A 26,955-nucleotide genomic window follows, 5' to 3' on the forward strand; every position below is an offset into this window, starting at 1 on the left:
TGGAGCCCTGTGATGTGAGTGGCCCAGCTCCATTGGCTTCATTATTCAGGAAGAGATGTGTGCAAGGTGCAACACTAAACATCGACAATGAGCATGTTGAGGATCAGAGCCTGGGAAACGGATTCGATTTTCAAGTGTGGATAGCATGTGTTTATATTTTGGTACATGTATCTCCACCTGCAGTGAAGGCCTTCTGACCGTCGTGCTTCAGCTTTGCAAACGTGGCATTCTTTGCTACTTTTGCACATTGACTGTTTGGAAGTCTTTGTGTGTAGTTTTCACCGATTCTATTGTATTTCTTTTTTTTAACCATGAATGCCTGCAAGAAAATGTATCTCAGTGTAGTATATACGTACTTAGATAATAAATTTACTTTCTACTTTGATTCTTTCATCATACACAATTTAGAGGAGGTGTATGCAGGTGTCATTAGCTTAATTAGTTTGGCCGAAGGACGTGTTCATGTGCTGTAATGGTCTATGTTCTATGTAGAATGTAATTAACAGTGATAACTGAGGCAAGCAATGTACATACAGCCACTTACTGATATTCCAGTCGGCACACAGTAATTAATGCTTTCTAGCTAATTTACTGCAGGTTCTTCTCTTTGCTTTAGTGGGAATTGAAAGGAGGTATGCTGCTAATTATTGGTCATTTTCTGCCTAAAAGGCAGTGCTGTGCATCACTGATGCTGATGATTTCGGATGTGTGATGATAAAAACCATACTCAGAATGGCCTGTTCCAACTTTCCTTTTGCCAGGTCTTCTGCCAGAAATAGTTCCAGCTGAATGGAAACATGCACGAAGTGTATTTAATGTGCTAGTGTATTTGAATGTAACAAAAATAAGTGCTTTTTTTACATTTGGTACAATTCAAAATGAGAAATGGCACTTTCTCATATTAAAGCATTTGCAGTAAATCACTCCATTACAATATGAGATAGAGCTGATATATAATTTTGGCTTTGGCTGTTTGTATAGTACACATTGAACTCTTTCATACTAATTGAATCAAAGAATCTTTAAATTTAACTTGAAATGGTTCCTTCAGCTCTCTTCAGAGACTAGCCACATTAGTTTAATAGAAAGCTCTTACAGAATTATAATTAGACCATAAGACAAAGGAGCAGAAGTCGGCCGTTCAGCCCACCAAGTCTGCTCCACCATTTTATCATGAGCTGATCCATTCTCCCATTTCGTTCCACTCACCCACCTTCTCACCATAACCTTTGATACCCTGGCTACGCAGATACCTATCAATCTCTGCCTTAAATACACCCAATAACTTGGCCTCCACTGCTGCCCGAGGCAACAAATTCCACAGATTCACCACCCTCTAGCTAAAAAAAATTCTGTTCTGAATGGACTGTACTCCTTGGAGTTTAGAAGAATGAGGGGGGACCTCATAGAAACATTTTGAATATTGAAAGGCATGGACAGAGTGGATGTGGCAAAGTTGTTTCCCATGGTGGGGGAGTCTAATACAAAAGGGCATGACTTAAGGATTGAAGGGCACCCAAGAGCGGACAAACGTTCTTCATATGTTAACCCTCTCATTCCCAGAATCATTCTAGTGAATCTTCTCTGATCCCGCTCCAATGTCAGCACATCATTTCTTAAATGAGTCCAAAACTGCACACAGTCCTCCAAGTGAGGTCTTACCAGTGCCTTATAGAGCCTCAACATCACACCCCTGCTCCTATACTCTATTCCTCTAGAAATGAATGCCAACATTGCATTTGCCTCAGTAATATAGATTTCAATTCTTATAATGTGTTGCTTTGACATGCATGTAGACCAGATTTTTGCTTATGTGTCATAGTAACTCATCAGAAGGACCAATGTGTCTATACTAGTTTGCTTATGTCAACAAATAGACTGAGAACTCAACCAAATGCATTTAGATTATTTCTGTGTATTCCCTGTGTACACAGAAGGAAATTATTCATAAACACAACAGATTCTGCAGATGCTGGAAATCCAAAGCAACATAGTCAAAACATACTGGAGGAACTCAGCAGGTCAGGCAGCATCTATGGAAGTGAACAAAGAGTTGTTGTTTCGGGCTGAGACCCTTCATCAGGACTGTACAGTAAGGGAGAAGATGCCAGAATAAAAAGGTGGGGTTGAGGGGAGGAAGGCTAGCTAGAAGGTGATAGGTGAAGCCAAGTGGGTGGGAAAGGGGAGGGAGGTGTCAGAAATGGACCAAGTAAATTTAAGGGCAGGGTGTAAATTGGAAACAAAGTTGATGAAATTGATGAGCTGAGCATGGGTGTGTGAAGCAGCATCAAAGCAACTGTCAATGTAGCAGAGAAGGAGTTGGGGAGCATTACCAGAGAAGGCTTGGAACATGGACTGTTCTAACTAGCCAACGAAAAGACAAGCATAGCTGGGGCCCATGTGGGTGCCCTCAAAGTAGCAGACTAATTGTGAAATATGTACAGCCAATATTTGGGATAAATAGTGATGCATTTACCACAAGTAAAAGAGTTGTAATAAAGCTTCTCATTAATGACATGCACTTATATAAAAATGTTCCGGAAGATTTTATACAGTAACTATAAGTCATTATTTCAAGGACTGTATAAATATTACACAGACTCACAGAGCATATTTATTTAGCTTCAAAAATAAAACTTTCAGAAATATTTTATGTTATGCTCTCTCTCTTTAACTTGTGTTTATTTTTTAATCTGTGTTTGGTTTGGGGGTTAAATGGCATTTGACATGGTTCAATGCTATCGGTTCAAGTTGTGATGTTTTGAATCAACTAATACTCACGCTTTCATTTCTCCAGATTACATTTCATGCTGGCAGCGAGTGCAGTGCCTGATTCTTTATCGAAAGTAATAAAACAGATTTTTGCTGCCAGCATTTAACATTGGAGGTAACATTGTGCTAAAAAGGCAGACAAGAGCAATTGCAGGTAGCGATAGGTCTGCAGAGTTATGTATCATATCTTCATTTATTTTTTTCAGAATTCTTTAGAGATTTCCAGAGATTTAAAAGGCATTTCTTTCATCTTTTTTTTTCATACTCAGACATAGCCCTGAGTTTTATGTTCAAATGGCCAGGAAGACACACATAAAGTGGAAATCAGTCTCTTTTATTTTGCCTCCTTTGCTCTGAGCCCCAACATAGATAGAAATAGATAATGATGACCAATTCATTGGCTATCCAGAAGAAGCATATCTGGACATTTTGTGAGCTACCTGCAAAACGTCACCGTGTATCGTCAGCACCATCTTGAAAGGAACGCCAACACAAGAAAGCAGCATCCATCATGAAGGACTGCTCTATCCAGTCTATGATCTCTTCTCAATGCTGCCATCAGGAAGGAGGTACACGAGCCTCAGGACCCTCACCACCAGGTTCAGGAACAGTTATTACTCCTCAACCCTCAGGCTCGTGAACCAGAGGTGATAACTTCACTCACCCCAGCATTCAATTGATTCCACAACCTATGGACTCACATTCAAGGATTCTTACAACTCATGTTCACAACAGTTATTATTTATTATTATTTTTTTTTTCCCTTAGCTCAAGCTAGTAAAACCTGAGGTATGACATAATCTTGAACACTCATTTCTCAATTGCCAGTAATTTTCAGACTATTTGAGTGGTGTTTAATATTGTGGCTTTCTGAAGATTTACATAGAGATTGTCGTGTAGCCCCATTTGCTTAATCCTATTGTGTAGTGACTTTGGGTTGATATCAGTTGCAGATGTTATCATCGGGACAATGTATACCCTGTTCATGTTCCAAAGTCTTTCAATTTCCTCTTTTAATTCAGCATCTTTCTGGTGTGTTTCACTTTTTGATTTCTGTATGTTACATGCGTTTGCAGTGGCTAAATAAGTTATAAAATAAGTTGTTCTTGTTTGTTTATCCTGTACTATTATATCTGGATGGTTATGGATTGTCCTTTCTGTAATAACAGATCAGTCATAATATAATTTATAGGACTCTTGCTCTGAAACTGGATCAGGCTTGTATTATAGTAAAGAATGATTTCTTTCATGAGTTTATATTTTAAAGCAAGATTTTGGTGAATGATGTTTGCCACTTGACTGTGCCTGTGTAAGTACAGGTAGCCCCCATTTTTCAAACATTCGCTTTACGACAGCTCGCTGTTACGAAAGACCTACAATGGTACCTGTTTTCGTAGACCAAAGAGGATTTTCGCTTTTACGAAAAAAGACTGCCGCTTTATAAGTGTGTTTACCCTGAGAAAGACTACTGTGACCGTGAAGCCTTGTGCGGGCAGTTGTGTGCGCATGCCTGTACGTGCATATGCATAAACGTATGTATGCGCGAACGTGCATAGGCGTGTACGTGCGATTTTTTTTGTCCAAATCGATTTTGGCTTGCTGTCTTCCTGATCTGAAAAGTGAAACTACACTATACATACAATATTTCTACTTTATATAGGCTGTATATTTATCATATCATTCCTGTTTTTACTATATTTTAATGTTATTTTAGGTGTTATTTGGTTTGATTTGGTAGGTTATTTTTTGGGTCTGGGAACATTCAAAAATTTTTCCCATATAAATTAATGGTAATTGCTTCTTCACTTTATGACATTTTGGCTTACAAACGGTTTCATAGGAACGCTCTACCTTCTGATAGCGGGGGAAACCTGTAATTAGACTGAGTTAAACTGCTGCAGGATCCTGTAATGCATGGGCTGTTTCTGGTTTCTCTTGGCATTTTCTGCATTTATCATCTTGAATTTTATGATCTTTTATTACGCATTTTGATCATTTTTGTGTTCACCTCCTGATCCTGTGTTGCCACAAGGAACGCTTCAGTTTCTGGGAAGAGGTCTCCAACTCTTGTTTGACATTTGTTTGTCGACATCTAGTCTGCTCAGATCCTGGGGACGTCTTCCATGGAGAGTCACATGCTCTTCTTCTATTGGTTAACTTTTTCTTCATTTTTCTGGGTTGTGCTCTCTTTTAATTTAATTGGTGTGTATTTCTGATCAGAATTGCATATGCTCGTGTGGAGTGCTGAATCCTGTTTTCGATGATAAAAATATATTCTTGGAAGTTTTATCTGACTGTTGTGTAAATTTATTATTATTATATTGCTTTTTTCTTTTTTGTATTGGCACAATCTGTTGTCTTTTGCATATTGATTGTTTGCCATCAAGTTTTTCATTGATTCTATTGTTTTTCTAGGCATTTACTGTGAATGCCCACAAGAAAATAAAACTCAGGATAGTATATGGTGACATTTACGTTAAATTTATTTTGAACTTTTGTTTGAACAGACAAAAAACTCAAAACAGCCGTGGAGAATAGAACTTTGTGTGAGGAAAGCTTGTTATTCTCTTTGAAAGTGGGAAAGTAAACAATATATTAATAATTGAAATTTAAGTGCGAAAGTTCAAAAATCACTGAAAGACAACAACCCTGTTCAAAACCATTATCAAAACAATTAAGGAAATGCTGGCCTTCTGCTAAACTTAGAGGAGGTGGCAGTTTAATTGTAAAGAATTTTGGCCATTTAGGAAAACACAATTTTAGGCATATAATCTTAGTCTAGGGAATGAAATGTGGTCCTTGGAAAATGCACATCAAAGATTCATTAAAATGACAAAAAAGTTTAGATCTGAAGACAAGTTGCATAAACATTTGAGTTTCAAATGAAAGAATGTCTTATGGTCTTATGGATCTAGTTGGTCACACTTATTCTGCTTTATCCTGTGTGGTAATCCAAGTAAGAACAGGTAGAAAATAAAACACAATCTACCGGAGGAACTCAGAAGGTTGAACAGCACTGTGGGGGGGGGAAGGAATTATTGACATTCTTGGTCAAATCCCTGAATCAGGACAGGGATAATCTGATATAAACTGAAAATTGGAAATAAGGAAGTTAGGAGTGACAATAGGAGATACATTTTCACACAAAGGAAAGAGAAAATATGCAACACTAAAGGTCTTCATATCTTCTGCAGACCTGGCCAGAAAGCAATCAATTCCATCATCCAATCACTGACACATAACATAAAAAGAAATGGTGCCAAAACCAACCCCTGCAGAACATCACTAGTCACTAGCAACCAATCAGAAAAGGCTCCCTTTATTGCCACTCTTTGCCTCCTGCCAATCAGCCAATGTTCTATCCATGGTGATATCTTTCCTATAATACCATGAGTCAACAGATTTATCAAGCCAGGTTTTCAGTTGAGGAAACCATGCTAACTTTGGCCCATTTTATCACGTGCCTCCAAAACTTCATCTTTAACAATCTTCCCAGTCACTGAGGTCAGGATAACTGGCCTATACTTTTCTTTCTTCTGTCTTGCTCTCTTCTTGAACAGTGGAGTGACATTTGCAATTTTCCAGTCCTATGGAACCATGCCTGAATCTAGTGTTTTTTGAAAGATCATTACTAGTGTCTTCACAATCATTTTAGCTACCTTTCTCAGAAACCTGGCGTGTACACCATTTGGTTCAGGTGACTTACCTATCTTCAGACCTCTCAGCTTCCTAAGAACTTTCTCCCTAGTAATAGCAACTGCACTCACTTCTGCCCCCTGACACTTTCAAACATCTGGCATACTGCTGCTGTCTTCTACGTTGAAGCCTGATACTTATTCAGTTCAACCACCATATCCTTGACCTATTACTACTTCTCCAGCATCATTTTCTAGCACTCCGATATCTGCTCTCATTTCTTTGTTACTCTTTATATATCTAAAAAAATCTTTTGATATCCTGTTTGATATTATTGGTTAGCTTACCTTTGTATTCCATCTTTTCCTATTTAGTGACTGTTTTAATTGCATTCTGTTCGTTTTTAAAAGTTTCCCAATCCTCTAACTTCCCACAAATGTTTGGTCTATTATATGCCGTCTCTTTGGCTTTTATGTCACTTTTAACTTCCCTTGTCAGCCACAGTTGCATCATCCTGCCTTTAGAATACTTCTTCCTCTTTGGAATGTATCTATCTACATCTTGAATTGCTCCCAGAAACTCCACCCATTGCTGCTCTGTTGTCTTCCCTGCTAGTGTCCTCTTCCAATCAACATTGGCCAGCTCCTCTCTCATGCTTCATAATTCCCTTTACTCCACTGTAATGCTAATACATCTGATTTAACTTCTCTCTCTCAATTTGTAAGGTGAATTCTATCATATTATGATCATTGCCTCCTTAGGATTCCTCTACCTTAAGACCTCTAATCTTATCTGGTTCATTACACAACACCTAATCCAGAGTAGTTGATTCTCTAGTATACTCGACCACAAGCTCTCTATAAAGCCATCGTGTAGGCATTCTACAAATTCTCTCTTGTGGGATCGAAAATCAACACCAATCTGATTTTCTTAATCTACCTGCATATTGAAATACCCCATGACTTTCATAACATTTCTAATTTGACATGTATTTTCTACCTCCCATTGAAATTTATAACCCACATACTGTATATAACTCACATCAGGGTACCCTTGCAGTTCCTTAACTCTAATCACAATGATTCTACATCTTCCGATCTTATTGCCACCTCTTTCTATTTTTTACCAACAGAGCCAACCGTCCCCCTCTGGCTACCTGCCTGTCCTTTGGATAACCTTGAGCAAGCAGTGACTCCATACAAAACGTGATACTAAACTTTTGGCTGAGGCCTTTTGCAGAATACTTCAATCACAACACTCAAAAATGATTTAATCATGCAATTCAGAAATGTTGTTCTTAAAAACAAATAATTCAAAACACTTAGATATCTTAAAACAATTAAGGGCATTGATATTAACAGTATTAAAGCAAAATTAATTTAATTGCCTGAACCTTGCCTCTCTTCTTTACAGCTATATTGAGATGAATGTAGATGCTAAAACTCTATCAGATGTAAAGTAATGCATTTTAAGCAGACAAGCTTCTCAACAACAAAGCTCGGGATTTTCAGGAAATTGGCACATCTTTGTTGTAATCCACGATAAATCTGTGCCATCTTTGTTGAGCAAAGCAGTTGAGGATTTTGGAATAGATGGAGAGTAAAAGACTCTAAGGATTGGAGCAGCTACAATCTGGCTGGAAGGCTGAAAAGTCTAATCTCTTCCCAAGCTCCAAGTGATAGGTTGACAGGTTTACTAATAATGAAAACAAAGAGTGAGATCAGTAGACTGGTACAATGCATTTTTTTGTACTTTTTTAAGTTTTAATTTTAATCTATGTGTCTACTGGGGGCAGCAGTGGAGTGAAACCTGACATAATCCTGAAGCGTTTATTGTATGTCTAAGACTTGTCTCATACAATTTCTGAGGCCAAATGTTTTATTTATCACCAGGAATATGAATGCTGCAATACAGCTATCCGGAGATGTTAACCCATGTTTGCTTGAAAATTAAATTGCTGTCTGCAGGGGAGAATATTCTTCATTCTTCAGCTATGCTAAGGCAAGGTTATGAAGGTGTCAGACATATGTCTAGAAAATTAGATATACTTGGAAGCTCAAGGCAAGGAAATACCATAATAATCAAGTTCTAAACATTAGGTTCTAAAAATTGATGACCAACCTGTTAGACTCCATAGTAGAAAGCAATTCATAGCCAATAAATACTTGTTATTAAAAATACACCTGATGGCTGTGTTAGAAGCCCTTACCTATTATGAAAATAAAAGAGTTGACCTAAACTTACACAGTAACCACTTGTTCTGCATTTGTAGAGCCAACTCTGGAAAACAATACTTTATGGATTCTGGATATTTGGAAGACAGGACCATTGACAGAGGGCAGGAGAAATAATAGGAGCCAGGGATAGAAGGTTAAGCCTTCAGTCAGTGGGCCAAATTAAGGGTGATTCCAAGACACTGCAGATTTAGATAAGGGAAAAATGATGCAAAGTGTTTATTGTACTTTCTAGACATGGTTTGAGTTGAAGCAGTGGGACTTGGAGCAGTTTTATAATCTGGCTTGAGCTATTGGGTGTTCTACTGCTGGTCTCTTAAATTTAAACAATTTCCTTCAAAATATAATTGGCAGGTCAGCTTTTTTTGAACTACACTCCTAAACTGTGGAATATAATATCTACAACTATGAGGAATGCAGACTCAGTTGACACATTTAAACACCAGCACAGAACCATTTTATTTATCTTTGCTTTTAACTAACATATTTTAATATTTTATTTCATATTTATGTTTATCTTTTTTATTTTATTTTCATGTTGTAAAGCACTTTGAACTACATCATCCTTATGAAAAGTGCTCTATAAATAAGTTATTAAGTTATTATTATTATTACTGAAGTGCAGTCCTCTGGGGTGAAGAGGCTTTGTAGGCATAATTGGGGAGAGGCAATATGATCTAATGTAATGGGCTGGCAGTAAAGGGCAACTGAAAACTTTATGGAAACTACCTGAAGGAGGATATATACATTGGAATCAATGATCATGGACAAAGTCAGAGAAGTCCCTTTAAATAGTGCAGAAAGGAGCTTGTACCACCTTCTCAAAATTACATCAAAATTCAAAGTTCTAAGTAAATTTATTATCAAAGTACATATATGTCACCATATACAACCCTGAGATTCATTTTCTGTGGGCATAGTCAATAAATCCATAATAGAATAATAACCATAATAGAATCAATGAAAAACTGTATCAACTTGGGCATTCAACCACTGTGCAAAAGGCAATAAACAGTAAATACAAAAAGAAAGAAATAATAGCAATAAATAAATAAGCAATAAATATTGAGAACTTGAGATGAAGAGTCCTTGAAAGTGAGTCCATGGTTTGTGGGAACATTTCAATGATGGGGGGAAGTGAATTTGAGTGGTTATCCCCCTTTGGTTCAAGAGCCTGATGGTTGAGGGGTAATAGCTGCTCCTGAAACTGGTGATGTGGGTCCTGAGGCTCCTGTACCTTCTTCCAGATGGCAGTGGTGAGAAGAGAATGTGTCCTAGTTGGGGGTCCCTGATGATGGATGTTGCTTTACTGCAACAATGATTCATGCTGATGTGCTCGATTGTAGTGAGGGCTTTACCCATGATGGACTGTGCCCATATGAATGATCTGTGCCATTAATAGTAAGCTTGTGAAAAATGTTTGAAACATGCTTCATAAGTGTTTTAATATCATTTGCCAAGTGATGTGAATGAATGCTTTACATGTATGGAAAGAATAGCTTAAATTTTACATCCTATCTGACCTGTAAGGAACCTGTATATCCTCCCCATGGAATGCACGGGGATTCTTCAGATGCTCCAGTTTCTTCCCACAATCCAAAGATGTACCGGTTAGGAGGGTAATTAGTCATTGTAAATCATTCCATGATTAAGCTAGAGTTAAATCAGGCGTTGCTGGACATCACAGCTCGAAGGATCGGCAGGGTCTGTTCTGCATTGTATCTCAATAAATAAATAATTAAATTCCACTGTTTACAGTGTTGTGTATTTAATATTACAGTAAATTTTGAGTAAATTTGTAAATATATTGTTTGATTGAGTATTCTTCATTGTTTACATAATTCATTATGGGTTATATGTAAAAGTATATGAATGGCATACCTTATGAAGCCACCATGTTACATGCACATGTCTTGCTAAAGTAAAGATCTAACTAACGTACATGAATTCTGGACTCCATGGTTTTTCTTTCAATTAGATTTATGTTTTGGAATTAAGCATAACAATGGTGACAGGTTCAGTTGTAATTGAACCTGAGATGACTGCCTACCTGTTAAAGCGCAGCGAGACGTTCAAGTTTAAAAAAGAGCAGCACATGCTTCTTCAGGAAGAGACAGATTCGTGTCAGGAAACAGACAATTTCATGTGTTTATATACAGTACTGGGTGATATTAATCATAAACAAAAAAAGCAAAACATAAACAAGAAATGGCTGGTTACATCATACAGATAGATGTATTTGATTGCACAATGGATAACAGGCTCATGTATACCGAGCAAATTGAGCAGTATTTTGAAGTAAATGAAACAGGCAAAGAGAAGTGAGTGAAATGTGGAAAAGCATAAAATTGCTTAGAAGTTTCATTGTTCCAACCAAACCAGCCAAAATGAGCATTCCTGATATTGTGAAAGTAATGAATTGAAACCATTGTTGATTATGTTTCCTAAGTGGAATCAAAAGGAAGGAAATCCGTTTGCGCATTCATGGCTGAATTTTAAAAGTTGTTTGAGCATTGTCAACTCAGCGATGTGCTTAATGATACACTTAGAGATTGTCTAGTTTGTGGAATCTTAGAGACAAAAACATTCAAAAACGCTCCTAACTGAAGCACAACTCACATTTAAAAGAGCAGTTGAAATTGCTGTATCAGTGGAAACAGCAGATAGAGACACAGTTGAGTTGCATCAGGAACAAAAGTGAGCGGGAACAAAGTTGCAATGTTCAAACAGAAACTGGCTTGGCTGAACAAATTGTGATATCTTTGTGGCAGAAGCTCATCTACACCAGACCAATGTAGATGTAAAGGCAAAACTTGAAGAAAATGTAACAAGGTAGGATGCATACAAAGAGAGTGTTAGACAGACAAAAATAAATGGACTGCACAGGGAAGTGATAAAGGTAAAAAGTCAAGTTGCCGATTCAAAAAGAGCACTAATCTGCATGCTGTTGATGAAAAATCCAATAGTGATGAGAATTACACAGGACTGGGTAGCCTTGACATTTACAATCTGAACATTCGCAATAGACAAGCAACATGGCTCAGACCAGAAGTGAACAGCAAATTAATTAAAATGGAATTGGATACTGGCTTGGCTTTTTCATTCATTCCACAAAATGAGTTTGAATGGCATTTCAAAGATACTGAAATCCAACTAAGAACTTACACTGGAGGAAAGATAACTTGTGTGGAAATGACATTTCTAACCACATGCCACATCCCCTACAATAGAGTCAACTGAAAGCAAATTAAGAGAGATACTGGATGATGCCACAGCAGTGATCAGGATGCACTGAAAAACTCAAATATATCAAGGGAAAATATTGGTGAATAAAAATGCCACACCCAACTTTTGCAAAGCCATCCAGACCCTTATAAGATCATAAGATCAAAAGACATAGAAGCAGAATTAGGCCAATTGGCCCATCGAATCTGTTCTACCTTTTAATCATGGCTGATCTATTTTTCCTCTCAGCCCAATCTCCTGCCTTCTTCCCGTATCCCTTCATGCCCTGATCAATCAAGAATCTATCAAACTCAGCCTTAAATATACATAAAGGCTTGGCTTCCACAGCTGCCTGTGACAATGAATTCCACAGATTCACCACTTTGTGGCTGAAGAAATTCCTCTTCATCTCCATTCCAAAAGGATGTGCCTCTATTCTGAGGCTGTGTCCACTGCTCATAGACTCTCCCACCACGTCCACTCTATCAAGGCCTTTCACCATTCAATAGGTTTCAATGAGGTCACCCCTCATTCTTCTGTATTCCAATGAATACAGGCCCTGAGCTATCAAACACTCTTCATATAACAAATTGTTTAATCATGGAAAAATTTTCGTGAACCTCCATTGAACCCTCTCCAGATTCAGCACATCCTTTCTAAGATAAAGGGCCCAAAACTCTTCACAATACTCTAAGTGAGTCCTCACCAGTACAGCCTTGGTTTTATATTCTAGACCTATGGAAGTGAATGCTAACATCACATTGGCCTTCCTACCCACAGACTCAATCTGCAAATGAACCTTCAGGGAATCCTGCACAAATACTCACAAGTTCCTTTCTGCTTCAGTTTTTAAAAAAATGTTCTCTCCCTTTAGAAAATATTCAACCCTTTCATTTCTTCTACCAAACTGCATGAGTGCACACTTCCCAACACTGTATTCCATCTGCCATTTCTTTGCTCATTTTCTGAATCTAAGTCCTTCTGTAGCTTTTCTACTTCCTCAAAACTACCTGCCCCTCCACCTATCCCCAGATCATCTGCAGCGTCTCTACTTTCTGCAAAGGCTGAGAAAAGTCCATCTCCCACCCCTCATCCTCATCACATTCTACAGAGGATGTATTGAGAGCATCCTGAGCAGCTGCATCACTGCCTGGTTCGCGAATTGTACCGTCTCGGATCGCAAGACTCTGCAGTGGATAGTGAGGTCAGCTGGGAAGATCATCAGGGTCTCTCTTCCCGCCATTACAGACATTTACACTGCATGCTGCACCTGCAAAGCTAACAGCATAGTGAAGGCACCCCTCATACAAACTCTTCTCCCTCCTGCCATTTGGCAAAAGGTACCGAAGCATTCGGGCTTCTGTCTCTTTCCCTTCTTGAACAGTGGAGCGACATTTGCAATTCTCCATTCTTCCAGAAGCGAGTGATTTTTGAAAGATCAATACAAATGCTTCCACAATCTCTTCAAACACATCTTTCAGAATGCTGGGGTGAACATCTGGTCCAGATGACTTCTCTATCTTCAGACTTTTCAGTTTCCCAAGAAACTTCTCCCTAGTTATGGTAACTGCTATTGTCTTCCACTGTGAAGAATGATGCAAAATATTTAGTCAGTTTGTCCACCATTTTGTTGTCCCCTATTACTACCTCTCCAGTATCACTTTTCAGTGGCCTGATATCCACTGCTGCCTCTCTTTTACACTTTAAGTATCTGAAGAAACTTTGGTATCCCCTTTAATATTATTGGCTACCTTACCTTCCATAAGACCAAAAGACAAGAGCAGAATTAGACCATTCAGCCCATTGAGTCTGCTCCGTCATTCCATCATGGCTGATTCCGGATCCCATTCAACTCCATACACCTGTGTCTCACCATATCCTTTGATGCTCTAACTGATTAGAAAACAATCAACTTCTGCCTTAAATATACCCATGGACTTGGCCTCCACCAGTCTGTGGAAGAGCATTCCACAAATTCACCATTCTCTGGCTAAAAACAAATTCTCCTTATCTCTGTTCCAAAAGGTCACCCTCAATTTTGAGGCTGTGCCCTCTAGTTCTTGATATGCCCACCATAGGAAACCTCCTTTCCACATCCACCCTACCTAGTCCTTTCAACATTCAGTAGGCTTCAATGAGATCACCATGCATTCTTCTAAATTCCAGTGAGTACAGGCCCAAAGCTGCTAAATGTTCCTCATATGGTAAACCCTTCATTCTCAGAATCATCCTCATGAACCTCCTCTGGACTCTCTCCAATGACAACACATCCTTTCTGAGATACGGTCCAAAACTGTTGACAATAATCCAAGTGTGGCCTGGATAGTCTCTTATAAAGTCTCAGCATTATCTCCTTGCTTTTATATTCTATTCCCCTTGAGATAAATGCCAACATTGCATTTGCCTTCTTTACCACAGGCTCAATCTGTAAATTACCCTTCTAGGAGTTTTGCACAGGGACTCCTAAGTCTGATGTTTGAACCTTCTTCCTATTTAGATAAGGGTCTGCACTATTGTTCCCTCTACCAAAATGCATTATCATACATTTCCCCTCACTGTATTCCATCTGCCACTTTTTTTTGTCCATTCTTCCAATTTGTCTAACTCCTGCTGCAATCACATTACTTCCTCAGCATTGCCTACTCTTCCACCTATCTTTGTATCCTCCATAAAATTTGCCACAATTCCATCAATTTCATTAACTAAATCATTGACAAATTATTGGAAAATTAGCGGTCCCAACACTGACCCCTGAGGAACACCACTAGTCACTGGCAGCCAACCAGAAAAGACCCCCTTTATTCCCACTCGTGGCCTCCTGCTTGTCAGCTATTCAGCTATCCATGCCAGTATCTTTCCTGTAACACCATCGCATTTTATCTTGTTAAGCAGCCTCATGTGTGGAGCCTTATCAAATGCCTTCTGAAAATCCTTTTTCAATATTTTTATTAATTTCACATAGAAGAATACAGAGTACATGAGGATATACATTATGAATAAAAAAAGATAGAATAGTACTGAATACATTATATTTAAAGCACACTTGCAATCACAGTACCCTACATTCATAATCAAATATGTACATTAATTAAATTGTAATTTAAATTGTAATAATTTTATTATAAAAAAAGAATCTAAACCCACTACCAAGATTGAAGCTGTTTGGTAAAGAAAGAAAGATGGAAAAAAATCTTTATCACACAGTAATTTATGTTATTAGCCAACATCTGTACTTTAACACCAAATCAAAGATTTTGAAAGTAGTTCAAAAACCGTTCCCACAACGTTTGAAAGTCTTGGTTAGAATCAGAAATAGAACAACATATCTTCTCTAAATTTAAGCATGACATAACATCACGTAACCATTGAGCGTGAGTAGGCAGAGCAACATCCTTCCATTTAAGCAACACTGCCCTCCTAGCTATAAGAGAAATAAAAGCCAATATATGCAAATCAGGTGTCTCTAAAGTTATGCCTTTTTCTCCAACAATACCAAACAAGGCAGTCAAAGGGTTAGGCTTAAAATTTACTTTAAGAAGTACAGAAAAAGTTTGGAATACTTCCTTTCAGTATTTTTCAAGATTTGGGCATGTCCAAAATATATGGATTAGTGAAGCCATTATTACATCTATCACAAAAGGGAGATATATCCGGATAAAAACGAGATAGCTTGCCTTTGGACATGTGGGCTGAAAATCCAAGTAAATGACATCCACTGCCTCTCCTTTATCCACCCTGCTTGTTACTTCCTCAAAGAACTGTAACAGATTTGTCAGGCAAGCTTTCCCTTTACAGAAAGTATGCTGACTTTGATGCATTTCATCTTAGTCTCCAAGTACCCTAAAACCTCAACCTTAGTGATAGACTCCAACACTTTCCCAACCACTGATGTTAGGATGTGCTCACTCCTGCTCCCTGACACTCACAGACCCCTAGCACACTGCTAATGTCCTCCATGGTGAAGACAAATGCCAAGTACCAATTAAGATCATCTGTCATTTCTTTGTCTCCCAAAAGTACCTCACTAGCATCATTTTCCAGTGGTCCAATATCAACTTTCACTTCCCTTTTACTCTTTTTATAACTGAAAAACTTCTGGTATCCTGCAGTCCTTAATTTCTCTTGTCAACCATGACAGGTATACTGAGAAAATTCAAGCAGTGGTGGATGACCCAGACCAAAGCATGTGTCACAGAGTGGTCCTTTTTAGGATTTGTCAATTACTATAACAGGTTCCTGCCAAGCCTGGGTACTGTACTCCACTCTTGAACTCATTAGTACAGATCAGGAAGAAATGGCAATGGACAAAGTAGAGTGAGCCGGCTTTCAAAAAGGTAAAGGAAATGGTGATGACAGAGACTGCACTCACACATTATGATCCACATCGTCTGTGAAGCTTAGCTGTGATGCTTCATCCAATGGTATCGGTGCTGTCATGTCACATGCTATGAGTAATGGAAGCGAAAGCCCCATAGGCTTTGCATCACATTCCTTGAACGTTGCAGAGAAAAGTTATGCATAGACTGACAGAAACTTTGAGCCTGGTCTGGTGTGTAAAATATTTGAACCAGTACTTATCTGGGAAAAAATTCACCTTCATTACCATTCATCAACCACTAGAGTTAAATTTTCAGTGCACAGAAGGGTGTTCTACCAACAGCAGGAATACAGAGATGGGCTCTGTTTCTTGGAGGGCACAATTACCAGATCGATTTCAAGAAGAGAATTAATCATAGAATTGCTGATGGATTGTTCTGTCTACCTTTGGAAAAGATAATACCTGAAGAATATACAAAAGAGGACACTTCTCTTGATGCATTCACCCTAATGTAAATCAAAAATTTCCCTTTTATTGCAGAGATGATCCAAAGGGAAACCAGAAATGACCCATGACTCAGGTCTATGTGGCCATCCAATATTGCTAGAATGTGCAGCAGAAACTCGTTACCCCATTTTTATCAGTGCCACGATGAACTTGCCCTTGACAGAGGTTGCTTAATGTGGAGATTGAGAGTTGTACTATTCTAGCTGAGAGCTAAAGTACTGGAGGAGCTACAGCACATGCTGGTCCTCTGGACGTGATCAAAATGAACACTGGCTAGGAGCTTTGTCTGGGGTCCTGGGATAGATCAACAGATCGAGCAGCTTGCCATGCACTGTTCGGGATGCCAATACATCCAGAAGGAAAGTAGCCAGAGATGTCAGAACCACTTTCTGAGTCCAAGAGTCAACTCCTACAACCACCACGGAGGAGGCCCCAGAAGCTGAGATTGTTTCACAGCCACCAGTCTCACCTGCCACAAGCAGAGTCAGGAAAGAGTAAGAAATCCTCCACAATGATTAAAACTTCAGACCTGAATAGGACAATTTAAAATTTACAATGCTGAGGATATCTATATAGTTGTTGTGTTATATAGTACACTGTATATGTGTGAAAAAAATACACACACACATACACATATATATTATTGTATATAAGTTGAGATGATTTCTGTAATGTGTTGGAGTTTATAGCCAAGCATGGAGGAGCATTGCATATTTAATATTTCTTTTATATTATCAGTTCAATAATATTTGAGTAATATTGTAAATATATTGTGTGATGAAGCATTCTTTTTTATTTACATAATTCATTATGGGCTATATGTAAAAGTATGTGAATGGCATACATCATCACGCCATATGCGTGCACCTTGCTAAAGTAAAAATAAAGCTAACCTATACGCATTCCAGACTTCCTTGTTTTTCTTTCAATTAGTTTTATGTTTTGGAGCTACAAAACATGACATACTGCACCCAAAAAATGTGCTGTTCTTGCTTAAGCCTGTTATACACTGGGCATTGTACTTCATAGTGTCTAAAGTATAAAAAGATAACAAGCTTTATACTGCACAGGAGAATTAAATCTTGAATTTTTCCAGCTCTCATCACCACATTTCTCTTCCTTATTTAGCTCAAGCAATGGCAAAGAACATTTAATGATTTCTTGCAAAAAACTATCGATGTTGAAATTTGAGATGCACAATTTTAAGTTGCCAATTATTAGGTACTTCTTAGCTTTTCTGGTAAGGAGCCTATTTTTAACACTCTGTATCTCTTGTTGGAATTTCTTAATAATTTAAGTTGCCCAGGGACAGACTTTTCACTGGATTTGCACTGAATTCCCAGCATCACCCTACCACGGGAGTGTTTGAGGTATAGGGGGAGGGGATGGATTTAAAGTCGAATTGAAATACGGAATTGCTCTGCAGAAATTCCAGTGCTATGGGGAATCTGGAGTGCAGACTATCCTTTGTGCTTGGGTACATGTTTGGGAATTTAAATGCCTCCCAAGGAAAATGTGATGAATTGTTGAGGACCCGAACAGCAATTTCTCTTGCTCCCCTCAGACGTGCTTTATGTTGCAGACAGAGCTGCATGCTCATCACGTTCATTGTAAATACAGAAGTAGGAATCAGCTGCAAGGGTAGCCCACTTACAATCTTAAACCTGTTCTCTTAGTTAAGACAAGATTTAATTACAATTTATCAAATTAGTTTAAACACTCCCCAACAGTTCCAGAAAACCTGCCTGCAAGGATATTGGTCCCCCTTGGGTTCAGGTGTATCCGTCCTTTTTGTACAGGCCATAACCTCCCTAGCAGAGATTTCAATGATCCAGAAATCTGAAACCCTGCCTCCTGAATGATTTCCCCAGCCACACATTCACCTTCCAAATCATCCTGTTCTTACCTCATTGTCACATAGTACAAACAGCAATCCAGAGATTACTACCCTGGGGGTTCTGCTTTTCAGCTTTTTACCCAGCTCCCTAAAATCTCTCTTCAGGACCTCTTTGCTTTTCCTACCTATGTCATTGGTGCTAATATGTACCAATACTTCTGACTGCTCACCCTCCCCCTTTAAAATGCTGTGGACCTGAACTGAGACATCACTGACCCTGGCACTTGTGAGGCAGCATAGCATCCAATGTCTCTATTGCACACACAGTATCTTGTGTCTATTCCTCCATCTCAATTTCCACTCATTGGACCCTGGTTCCTGTGAGCCCTTTCAATTCACTGGAACCACAGTTCCAAACTTCAGTGGAAAATGGATTATGATACTGTGTAAAATTTAAGAGAATTATTTAAAGTATGAATAATTGATGCACCATCAATAACTCTCAGAGATGTGAGGTGAGATATAGGCTTTTATTGGCTGGAAGAAAGAACAAGCAGCAAGCGACCACCACACAACATCCTGAAGACTGAGGGGGGAGCAGTGCCTCCAATCGCCTTTATACCGGGGTCTGTGGAAGGAGCCACAGGAGCAGTCAGCAGGGGGGCGTGTCCAGACAGGTATATGTAGTTCACCACAATAATATAATTTGGAGCTCTTACTATTGTGCCGGATTATCAGCATATTAGCTTTCGTGACACAATTCCCTCTGCATTTCTGAGAGAGTCTCTTACATTTTGATAATATTCAATTCTCTTCTCTTCTCAAATGGACAGCTCCAAATGATCCCACATGATACTCAAATTGTCAGATCTTTGTTCACTCATTTAAATTATTTTCATCTTTTTATAGGGTCCTTACACCATCTTCACAACTTTGACTTACAGGCAAATTTACAATCCTTCCTTTAGTGTCCTCATCTGAGTCATTGAGTTAAGGTTGTATAACATCATGGCCCCAGCATTGATCCTTTTTGACAACACCTGTTACATCTTGCCAACCAGAAAAAGATCTGTTTATGCCTGCTGTTTGTTTTCTGTTAGCCAGCCAATCATCAATCTACTCCCGTGTGTTATCCTCTACAGCACAGCTTTCATTTTTTGCAATAGCCTTTGATGAGGCACCCAAGCAGTCAACGAATTGGGCCGAGACCCTTCATCATGATGCGTCGACTGTTTATTCATTTCCATGGATACTGCTAAGTTCCTCCAGCATTTTGTCTGCATTGCTCTGGATTTTCAGCATCTGCAGAATCTCATGTGTTGCTGGAAATCTAAGAATCGTACATATAACCATATAACAATCACAGCACGGAAACAGGCCATTCCGGCCCTCCTAGTCCGTGCCGAACTCTTAATCTCACCTAGTCCCACCTACCCGCACTCAGCCCATAACCCTCCACTCCTTTCCTGTCCATATACCTATCCAATTTTACCTTAAATGACACAACTGAACTGGCCTCTACTACTTCTACAGGAAGCTCATTCCACACAGCTATCACTCTCTGAGTAAAGAAATACCCCCTTGTGTTTCCCTTAAACTTTTGCCCCCTAACTCTCAAATCATGTCCTCTCGTTTGAATCTCCCCTACTCTCAATGGAAACAGCCTATTCACGTCAACTCTATCTATCCCTCTCAACATTTTAAATACCTCAATCAAATCCCCCCTCAACCTTCTATGCTCCAATGAATAGAGACCTAACTTGTTCAACCTTTCTCTGTAACTTAAGTGCTGAAACCCAGGTAACATCCTAGTAAATCGTCTCTGCACTCTCTCTAATTTATTGATATCTTTCTTATAATTCGGTGACCAGAACTGTACACAATATTCCAAATTTGGCCTTACCAATGCCTTGTACAATTTTAACATTACATCCCAACTTCTGTACTCAATGCTCTGATTTATAAAGGCCAGCGTTCCAAAAGCCTTCTTCACCACCCTATCTACATGAGACTCCACCTTCAGGGAACTATGCACTGTTATTCCTAGAAAACATGAGCACCATTGTAAGATTATGGGTGCAAACATGAAGTGGGTAACAGTCCTGATCTGATCATGGGGCCAGGAGAAACACCAGCTTTGTGGTTCAAAACATATACACTTGTAGACATCTTTGACAGTATTCCTTCATGTGATTTGGTATCGGCGCTCCTCTGGCATCACTTCTGGGAAACACTTCAGGATATTTATGCCGCATCAAAACTGTTGCTGCTCTGCATGTGTTTATAGTGCTCAAGGTGGGAACTCTTGGATGTCATGTTATATGTAGTTGGATGAAGATTATTATTGTTTAATGCAGGCTAATGCTTTGTACAAACAGGGGAATGGGTCCACCTCTATAAAGACAAAAAGAATGAGAAAATGGCTGCAGATACAAATGTTCAACCAGAACACCAAGACTCACATGTGTCCATCCAAAGTCAGAAAATATGAATGCCTGCTAGAGCATAAAACCATGAGACCATAAGACAAAGGAGCAGAATTAGACCATTCAGTCCATCGAGTCTTCCTCACCATTTGATCACATACTTTTTCAATTAAAACGTTGATTCAGTGTCAACAATAAAGAAAGAGTAGACCTGGGAATCTAAGATTTAGTTCAGTCTGCACTCAGTGGCAGCAACAAGTACCCTCACAACAGGACTATTATAAATGCAGCATAATTCAAAAGGCAGGGCATCCATACTGTTCCAATATCCAAAGAACATAACCCATTGTACTGTGATGATTTCAATTCCCATGTAATTTGTACCTGAGGCTACTCTATACCGCAGTGTCTTTGACACATGCAGATAAGATCATTGTAGTCTTTTGCTTAGAAATCAATCAATGTCACATCTGCTTTGCAGAAAGTCTACAGTGGGTGCAACTAAGTTCTGAAAACCGGCTGTATCACATTGTCTTCAAAAATGTTATTGAATACATTGTGCTCACAAACTGATTGATGAAGCAGGCTTAGCTAATTTCTTGTGAAATTATGCCAGGAAAGTAATCCTCAACAGAAAAATAATTACCTACAAACCAAGGAAGTTGCACCAACTCTTCTGTCATTTGAGGTTTGGAGTTACATACCAGTCTCTTCTCAATAAAAATACTCTTTCACAAATAGCACAAGATATGAACGACACTTATGTTAGCAGGTTATCAAGTTTTAATAGAGCCTTATGGCATGGAAAGAGCCATCTGCACTACTCCCACTTTTTTTCATTTCCAGCAACTCAGCTCCCTGCCTCCAGTTCTCCTACAGACACATACTTTTGGAGCAATTTACAGTGACAAATGAATCTACCAACCAACAAATCTTTGGCGCAAAGGAGGATGGTGGAGCACCCTCGTGGGAAATTCATGCAAACACAGGGCTGCTCCAACAGTCCCTGAGGTTAGGGCTGAACTCAAGCCTCTGAAGTTGTGATGCAGTGTCTCTCAAACAGTAATTGGGAAACTGCAGCACATCCACTTCCTCGGACACAGTGAATTAGAAATTACATCCATTTCATAGGAGTGAACTCTGCCATGGATGGTCCCCAGCCAGCTGCCAAAGGAGGGTTGGTATGGGGTTAGCAACTCCATCCCATTAAAAACCCAGAGCTACAGAAATGCCAACAGAAGTTCCAAAGACCTCATCCCTGGGAGAGGAAGAATCTTCACCTGGAAGATGATTGAAGTTCTGTGGTAAAAACAGAAGCCACAGGGCTGATCGATCTTTTATCGGGCCAGGAGAGAGAGCTCTGGTGAGATGCTGTTGATGACCTATGCCCCAACAGGGGTGATGGGCTTAAGAAGAAGAACAGGAAGAGTGGAGTAGGCCACTGCAATTCATTAGAAAGATGTAAGGCCAACTCTGCTGACATTTCACCCTCTCAAAGTGTGAACTTCTTCCACTGACAAGCAAAATCACTTATTGTCTAGAAATTGTTCTACATGTACAGCCAGACAAAAAAGTCATTTAGTGTAATTTAGATCTAGCTAACAACCATTTCTAGGTAAAATAGCAGCTGTCAGGAAACTGGCTCAGGCACATTCATGGCGACTTGCCTTAGCAACTTTGACATTCCACTGGTGTCAAGCATGCGCCTTATGAAATCACCAACCATGCAATTAATGCATTTTCTCTTGCTAACATACCTTCAAGCTTTTGGGAGTAGCCCGTGATCTTCACTGAACAGTCACAGGGCAAACAGTATTTCTTTGCATGACATTGTTTTATTTGTGTCTGTGTAAGAGGACATTTTTCTGATGATGAAAAATGGTGTTGTGCAGCACTGGGACTTACTACAGGCTGCTCAGATGCCTCCCAAAGTTGATGCACTGAGTTAATGAGCGCCGGGTGCTGCATCTGCCTGCAGCACTTCATTAACCATCCTCTCTGATGAAGAACAACAGAGTCTGTAACTATGTCAACAGCTACTGGATCAGTATCACTTATCTCTGTACTATTAAAAGCATGCGATTGGCAGCAAATGAAAACGCTTGTTAAAAGTGTTATTGACTTAACAATGCTTTATGACTATTGCAATTCAATGATACTTTAATGTATTAACAATCCAGCAACAACCTCTTCAAACCTTTCCAATCATGGCCTCTCATCTGTGTCCCCTCGGGCAGGACCACACAGAGACTATTTCTCTTGCTCTTGTTCCACATTCCCAGTACTTGGTGCTGAGTTAGAGCCCACGGGTGCATAAAGTGCCTCCCTGCAACCTGTGTCTCTATGCCAATCTCTTCATCTGTCACGGTCTCTGCTGACACCTTGCATGGACGAACCAGAAATGCCTGCTTTCATAAACTATGGCCAAAATGTATTTATGTTAACCAGCAACACACAGAGTAATGAGGGCTCAAAGTTCAAATGAAATAGTGTGGGCCAATCACAATGAAATATCTATTCCACTGGACAACAAGGATTTTGCTTCATGAAAACTTTTGGTGCAATTTATGGATTTTGGGCTGCTGATCATGAAAACCACCATGTAATTTCCCTATCTTGCACCTTTTTTTGAAATCGCCTATATTTGTTATTTCAATTCTTAGTGAGCCTACCTGACTGACAGCAGACATTATTTACACAGTTTGGGGCTCAATATATTCTCTGCTAATCAACTACTCCACATGAATGATGCACTAAATTCAAGGGTACCCCTCCCACAAGTGGTGGCTTTCCTCATTTTCCTGGTGATCTTAGCCTGAATAAACACAAGGAAACTGCAGATGCTGGAAATTTGAACAACACACACAAAATGCTGGTGGAACACAGCAGGCCAAGCAGCATCTATAGGGAGAAGCGCTGTCGACATTACGGGCTGAGACCCTGAGGAAGCCTGGCCTGTTGTGTTCCACCAGCATTTTGTGTGTGTTGTTAGCCTGAATAAAATGTTTTGCGTAAACATGAGCTTGGTGGTGACTCTGTATGGAGCAGAATGTCAGTGGTGGGCTTAGAGAAAGGGTTTGTGTAGATCAGGTGGCCATGTATGGGGGTTGGTGATGGACTAACTATATAATTGTACTTGTGTTTGTGAGAGAGAGAGCCTGCATGTACAAGAGATTGAATAATTGGGAGCATATGAAAGCAATTATTTATGTTTGTAAACTCCAATATAATACTTAACAAAGGTAAAATTGAATTTCCAGATGTAATTGTCACTTCCTTGTTCTTAAGCAATCCCTGAGGAGCACTTGCTTTTCTGACCCAGTTTTATAGATTCAGAGATATCTATGTTAAGTGTCGACTCTTCTGCAGATGGGGCAAGAGGTGCCACAGCACAGGGGAACGGGCAGTTCGGAGGCGGCTCTCTCCTTCTACAACTTACGCATGATCAGTGTGCTCCTCCAAGGCCTGGTCTTGAGGTTCTCGTCCAGAATAATCCTCTGAATCATGAGCCAGTACTTTCTCAAAATCAGCAGAATGCAGCATTTCTTCGAGGACACTTGGAGTGCTTCCTTAAAATCCTTTTCTCTTTCCTCCTCATCAGCTCTTCCCATAACTGAGGATGAAGCAGTGCCTCTATTTTGGGAATCTGGTGATAGGTGGCCACTGGAGATGTCGGCCTGGCAGGGGACGCTAGCATGAATTCACACCTAAGTTCCAATGAACTTGTAGGTGATATTTCCAATTGCATTGAAATGCCTGCTGCAGGTTGTCCATGTCTCGGAAGCATATAGGAAGTATACTGACATACTAACCTTACTGGGACTGCTAAGAAGCTCTGGGAGACTGGTGAAGGTTAGCTGATACATGTTTGACATGACAGGTGAAGAGAACACTACCTAATCTGCAGTCTAAGGGCGAATAAGGACTTCAGTCAATGTGTACTGGTTAATGCATTCGTAAAGAACATATTTGTAATCTTCCCAACACATTGAAACCAGATCAATTTTTTCCTCACTGAAAAGAGATTAAATGAGAGAGCTCAGTATGTTGTTACAAACCCCAACAGGAACAAATTATCAACAAATAGTTTATAACTTCATTCCTTAGTGGGACACGGAATGCAATTGCTGGAGTTTTATACCATCTGTGTTATTGCAATATATAATTGAGGACACTGAGAATTATAATAAAGTCCATGGAGTAAAGCCGAATTATGCAACAGAAGCTAAGCTTTATGGAATATATACAATTTTTAGCTTTTCCCACAGACTGCAGTTCATATTCCTCTACGTCTGATACAAACCCCGAGATAATTTGTTTCAGTTATCAGCTATTCTACTGGAACTACAACAAGAAACAGGCTTCTATTATTCAGCTCTAGCTGTCAGGTTTCCCCAGTTCCTCAATACCCTGGTGGAAATTCTGCAACCAAAGCCTGGTGATTTCAGCAGCTGTAAAGTTCGCTCTGTGCTTTCATTAATCACTCCTCTGCCAACTGGTATCTTACCTGCAGATGTAATTTGTCTTGCACATAGTGGCCAAAGACAGACAATTTGGCTTTTCTTTGTCCTGGTAGGAACAAATAGGCACGATCGTCTGCCGCCTCCGTTCCGTGCATGCGGTATCCCTGCAGGAGCAGAACAGCATTCCATAGGTGTACTTTGCAGGGACACGATCAAAAAACTGTCGGAGGGCTCTGTGGCATTTTCTCCGGTTGCAGATCTCTGATGCAGAGACTCGGGCGGTGCAGGGCGAAATGTACATCGATCGGAATTTTTTGCAGTTGTCGTTTAAGTTGCAGGCTTTGGCAGCATCCAAACAGCTGTTCCCCTTTGAGCCTATCGGTTCTGCACCTAGAGCAACAAAAAAATGTTATGACATACTTGTTTATTTTATTTTATTCACTTATTTAGAGATACAGCAAGCCCTTCTGGCTCAATGAGTTCTACCATCCAGCAGCTCACCTAGTTAATCCCAGCCTAATCATGGGACAACTTCCAATGACCAATTAACCTACTAACTGCTATATCTTTGGACTGTGGGAGGAAACCAGAGCACTCGGGGAGAACTTACAAAGAAAAAAAACAAATTTCATGACATATGTGAGTGATGATAAACCTGATTCTGACATGGGTCTCTGCTGTGGACTGGGAGTGGGAAGGGAGCAGATGACCTTGCCTGGTGACTCAGGGCTGGGTGTGTCTGCATCCACACCACACCCCATCCCTGGCACTCCTCTGCCACCTATCCCACATCCCTCCCACAGGGATCCACCCTTGTCATTCCCAACATGCTTTGCTCCTACCAGATCTACAAACTCGCTCTCCTAAAATTTTTGTATAGTACTGTGTAATATATGTATTTACTTATTATATATGTATATTTATATTTTAGTAATATATAATATGTATGTAATAAATATATAATATATATATTCATTCTTTTCCATTGATACTGCCTGACTGAGTTCCTCCAACATTTTGTGTTTTTTGTTCTGGATTTCCAGCACCTGCAGGATGTCTTTTGTTACTTTTTAAAATAAAATATCAACTGTAGAAAACTTACATACTAGTGGCCACTTAATTAGGTACATGTGTATACTTGCTTGGTAAAGCAAATATCGAATCTGCCAATCAAGTGGTAGCATCTCAATACATAAAGATATGCAGACATGGTCAAGAGGTTCAGTTGCTCAGAGCAGGGAGGAAATCTGATCTTAGTGACTTTGACTGTGGAATGATTGGTGGCTGCAGATGGGGTAACTTAAGTATCCCAGAAACTGCTCATCTACTGAGATTTTCATGCACAACAGTCTCTAAAGTTTACAATGAATGGTGCAAAAAACAAAGAAAAATCCAATGAGTGGTAGTTCTGTAGCAAAATGCCTTGTTAATGAGGGAGGTCAGAGGAGATTGACCAGACTGGTTCAAACTGACACGGAGGTGACAATACTCAAATAACCGTGTGATACAATAGTGGTGTACAGAAGAGCATCTCTGA

At 39.5% G+C, this 26,955-nt stretch overlaps 1 protein-coding gene across 1 annotated transcript in view; it reads right to left on the reverse strand.

Moving 5' to 3' along the window:
• Positions 1 to 26,955, reverse strand: part of gfra1b (gdnf family receptor alpha 1b) — a 247,753-nt gene that overhangs the window by 47,468 nt on the left and 173,330 nt on the right. The window contains exon 4 of the mRNA XM_073027832.1: positions 25,463 to 25,808. Within this exon, the coding sequence (XP_072883933.1) occupies positions 25,463 to 25,808 (346 nt within the window). The remainder of the gene's footprint in view (positions 1 to 25,462; positions 25,809 to 26,955) is intronic.

The sequence above is a fragment of the Hemitrygon akajei genome, chromosome 23 (genome assembly GCF_048418815.1).
Source record: "Hemitrygon akajei chromosome 23, sHemAka1.3, whole genome shotgun sequence".
NCBI lineage: Eukaryota > Metazoa > Chordata > Chondrichthyes > Myliobatiformes > Dasyatidae > Hemitrygon > Hemitrygon akajei.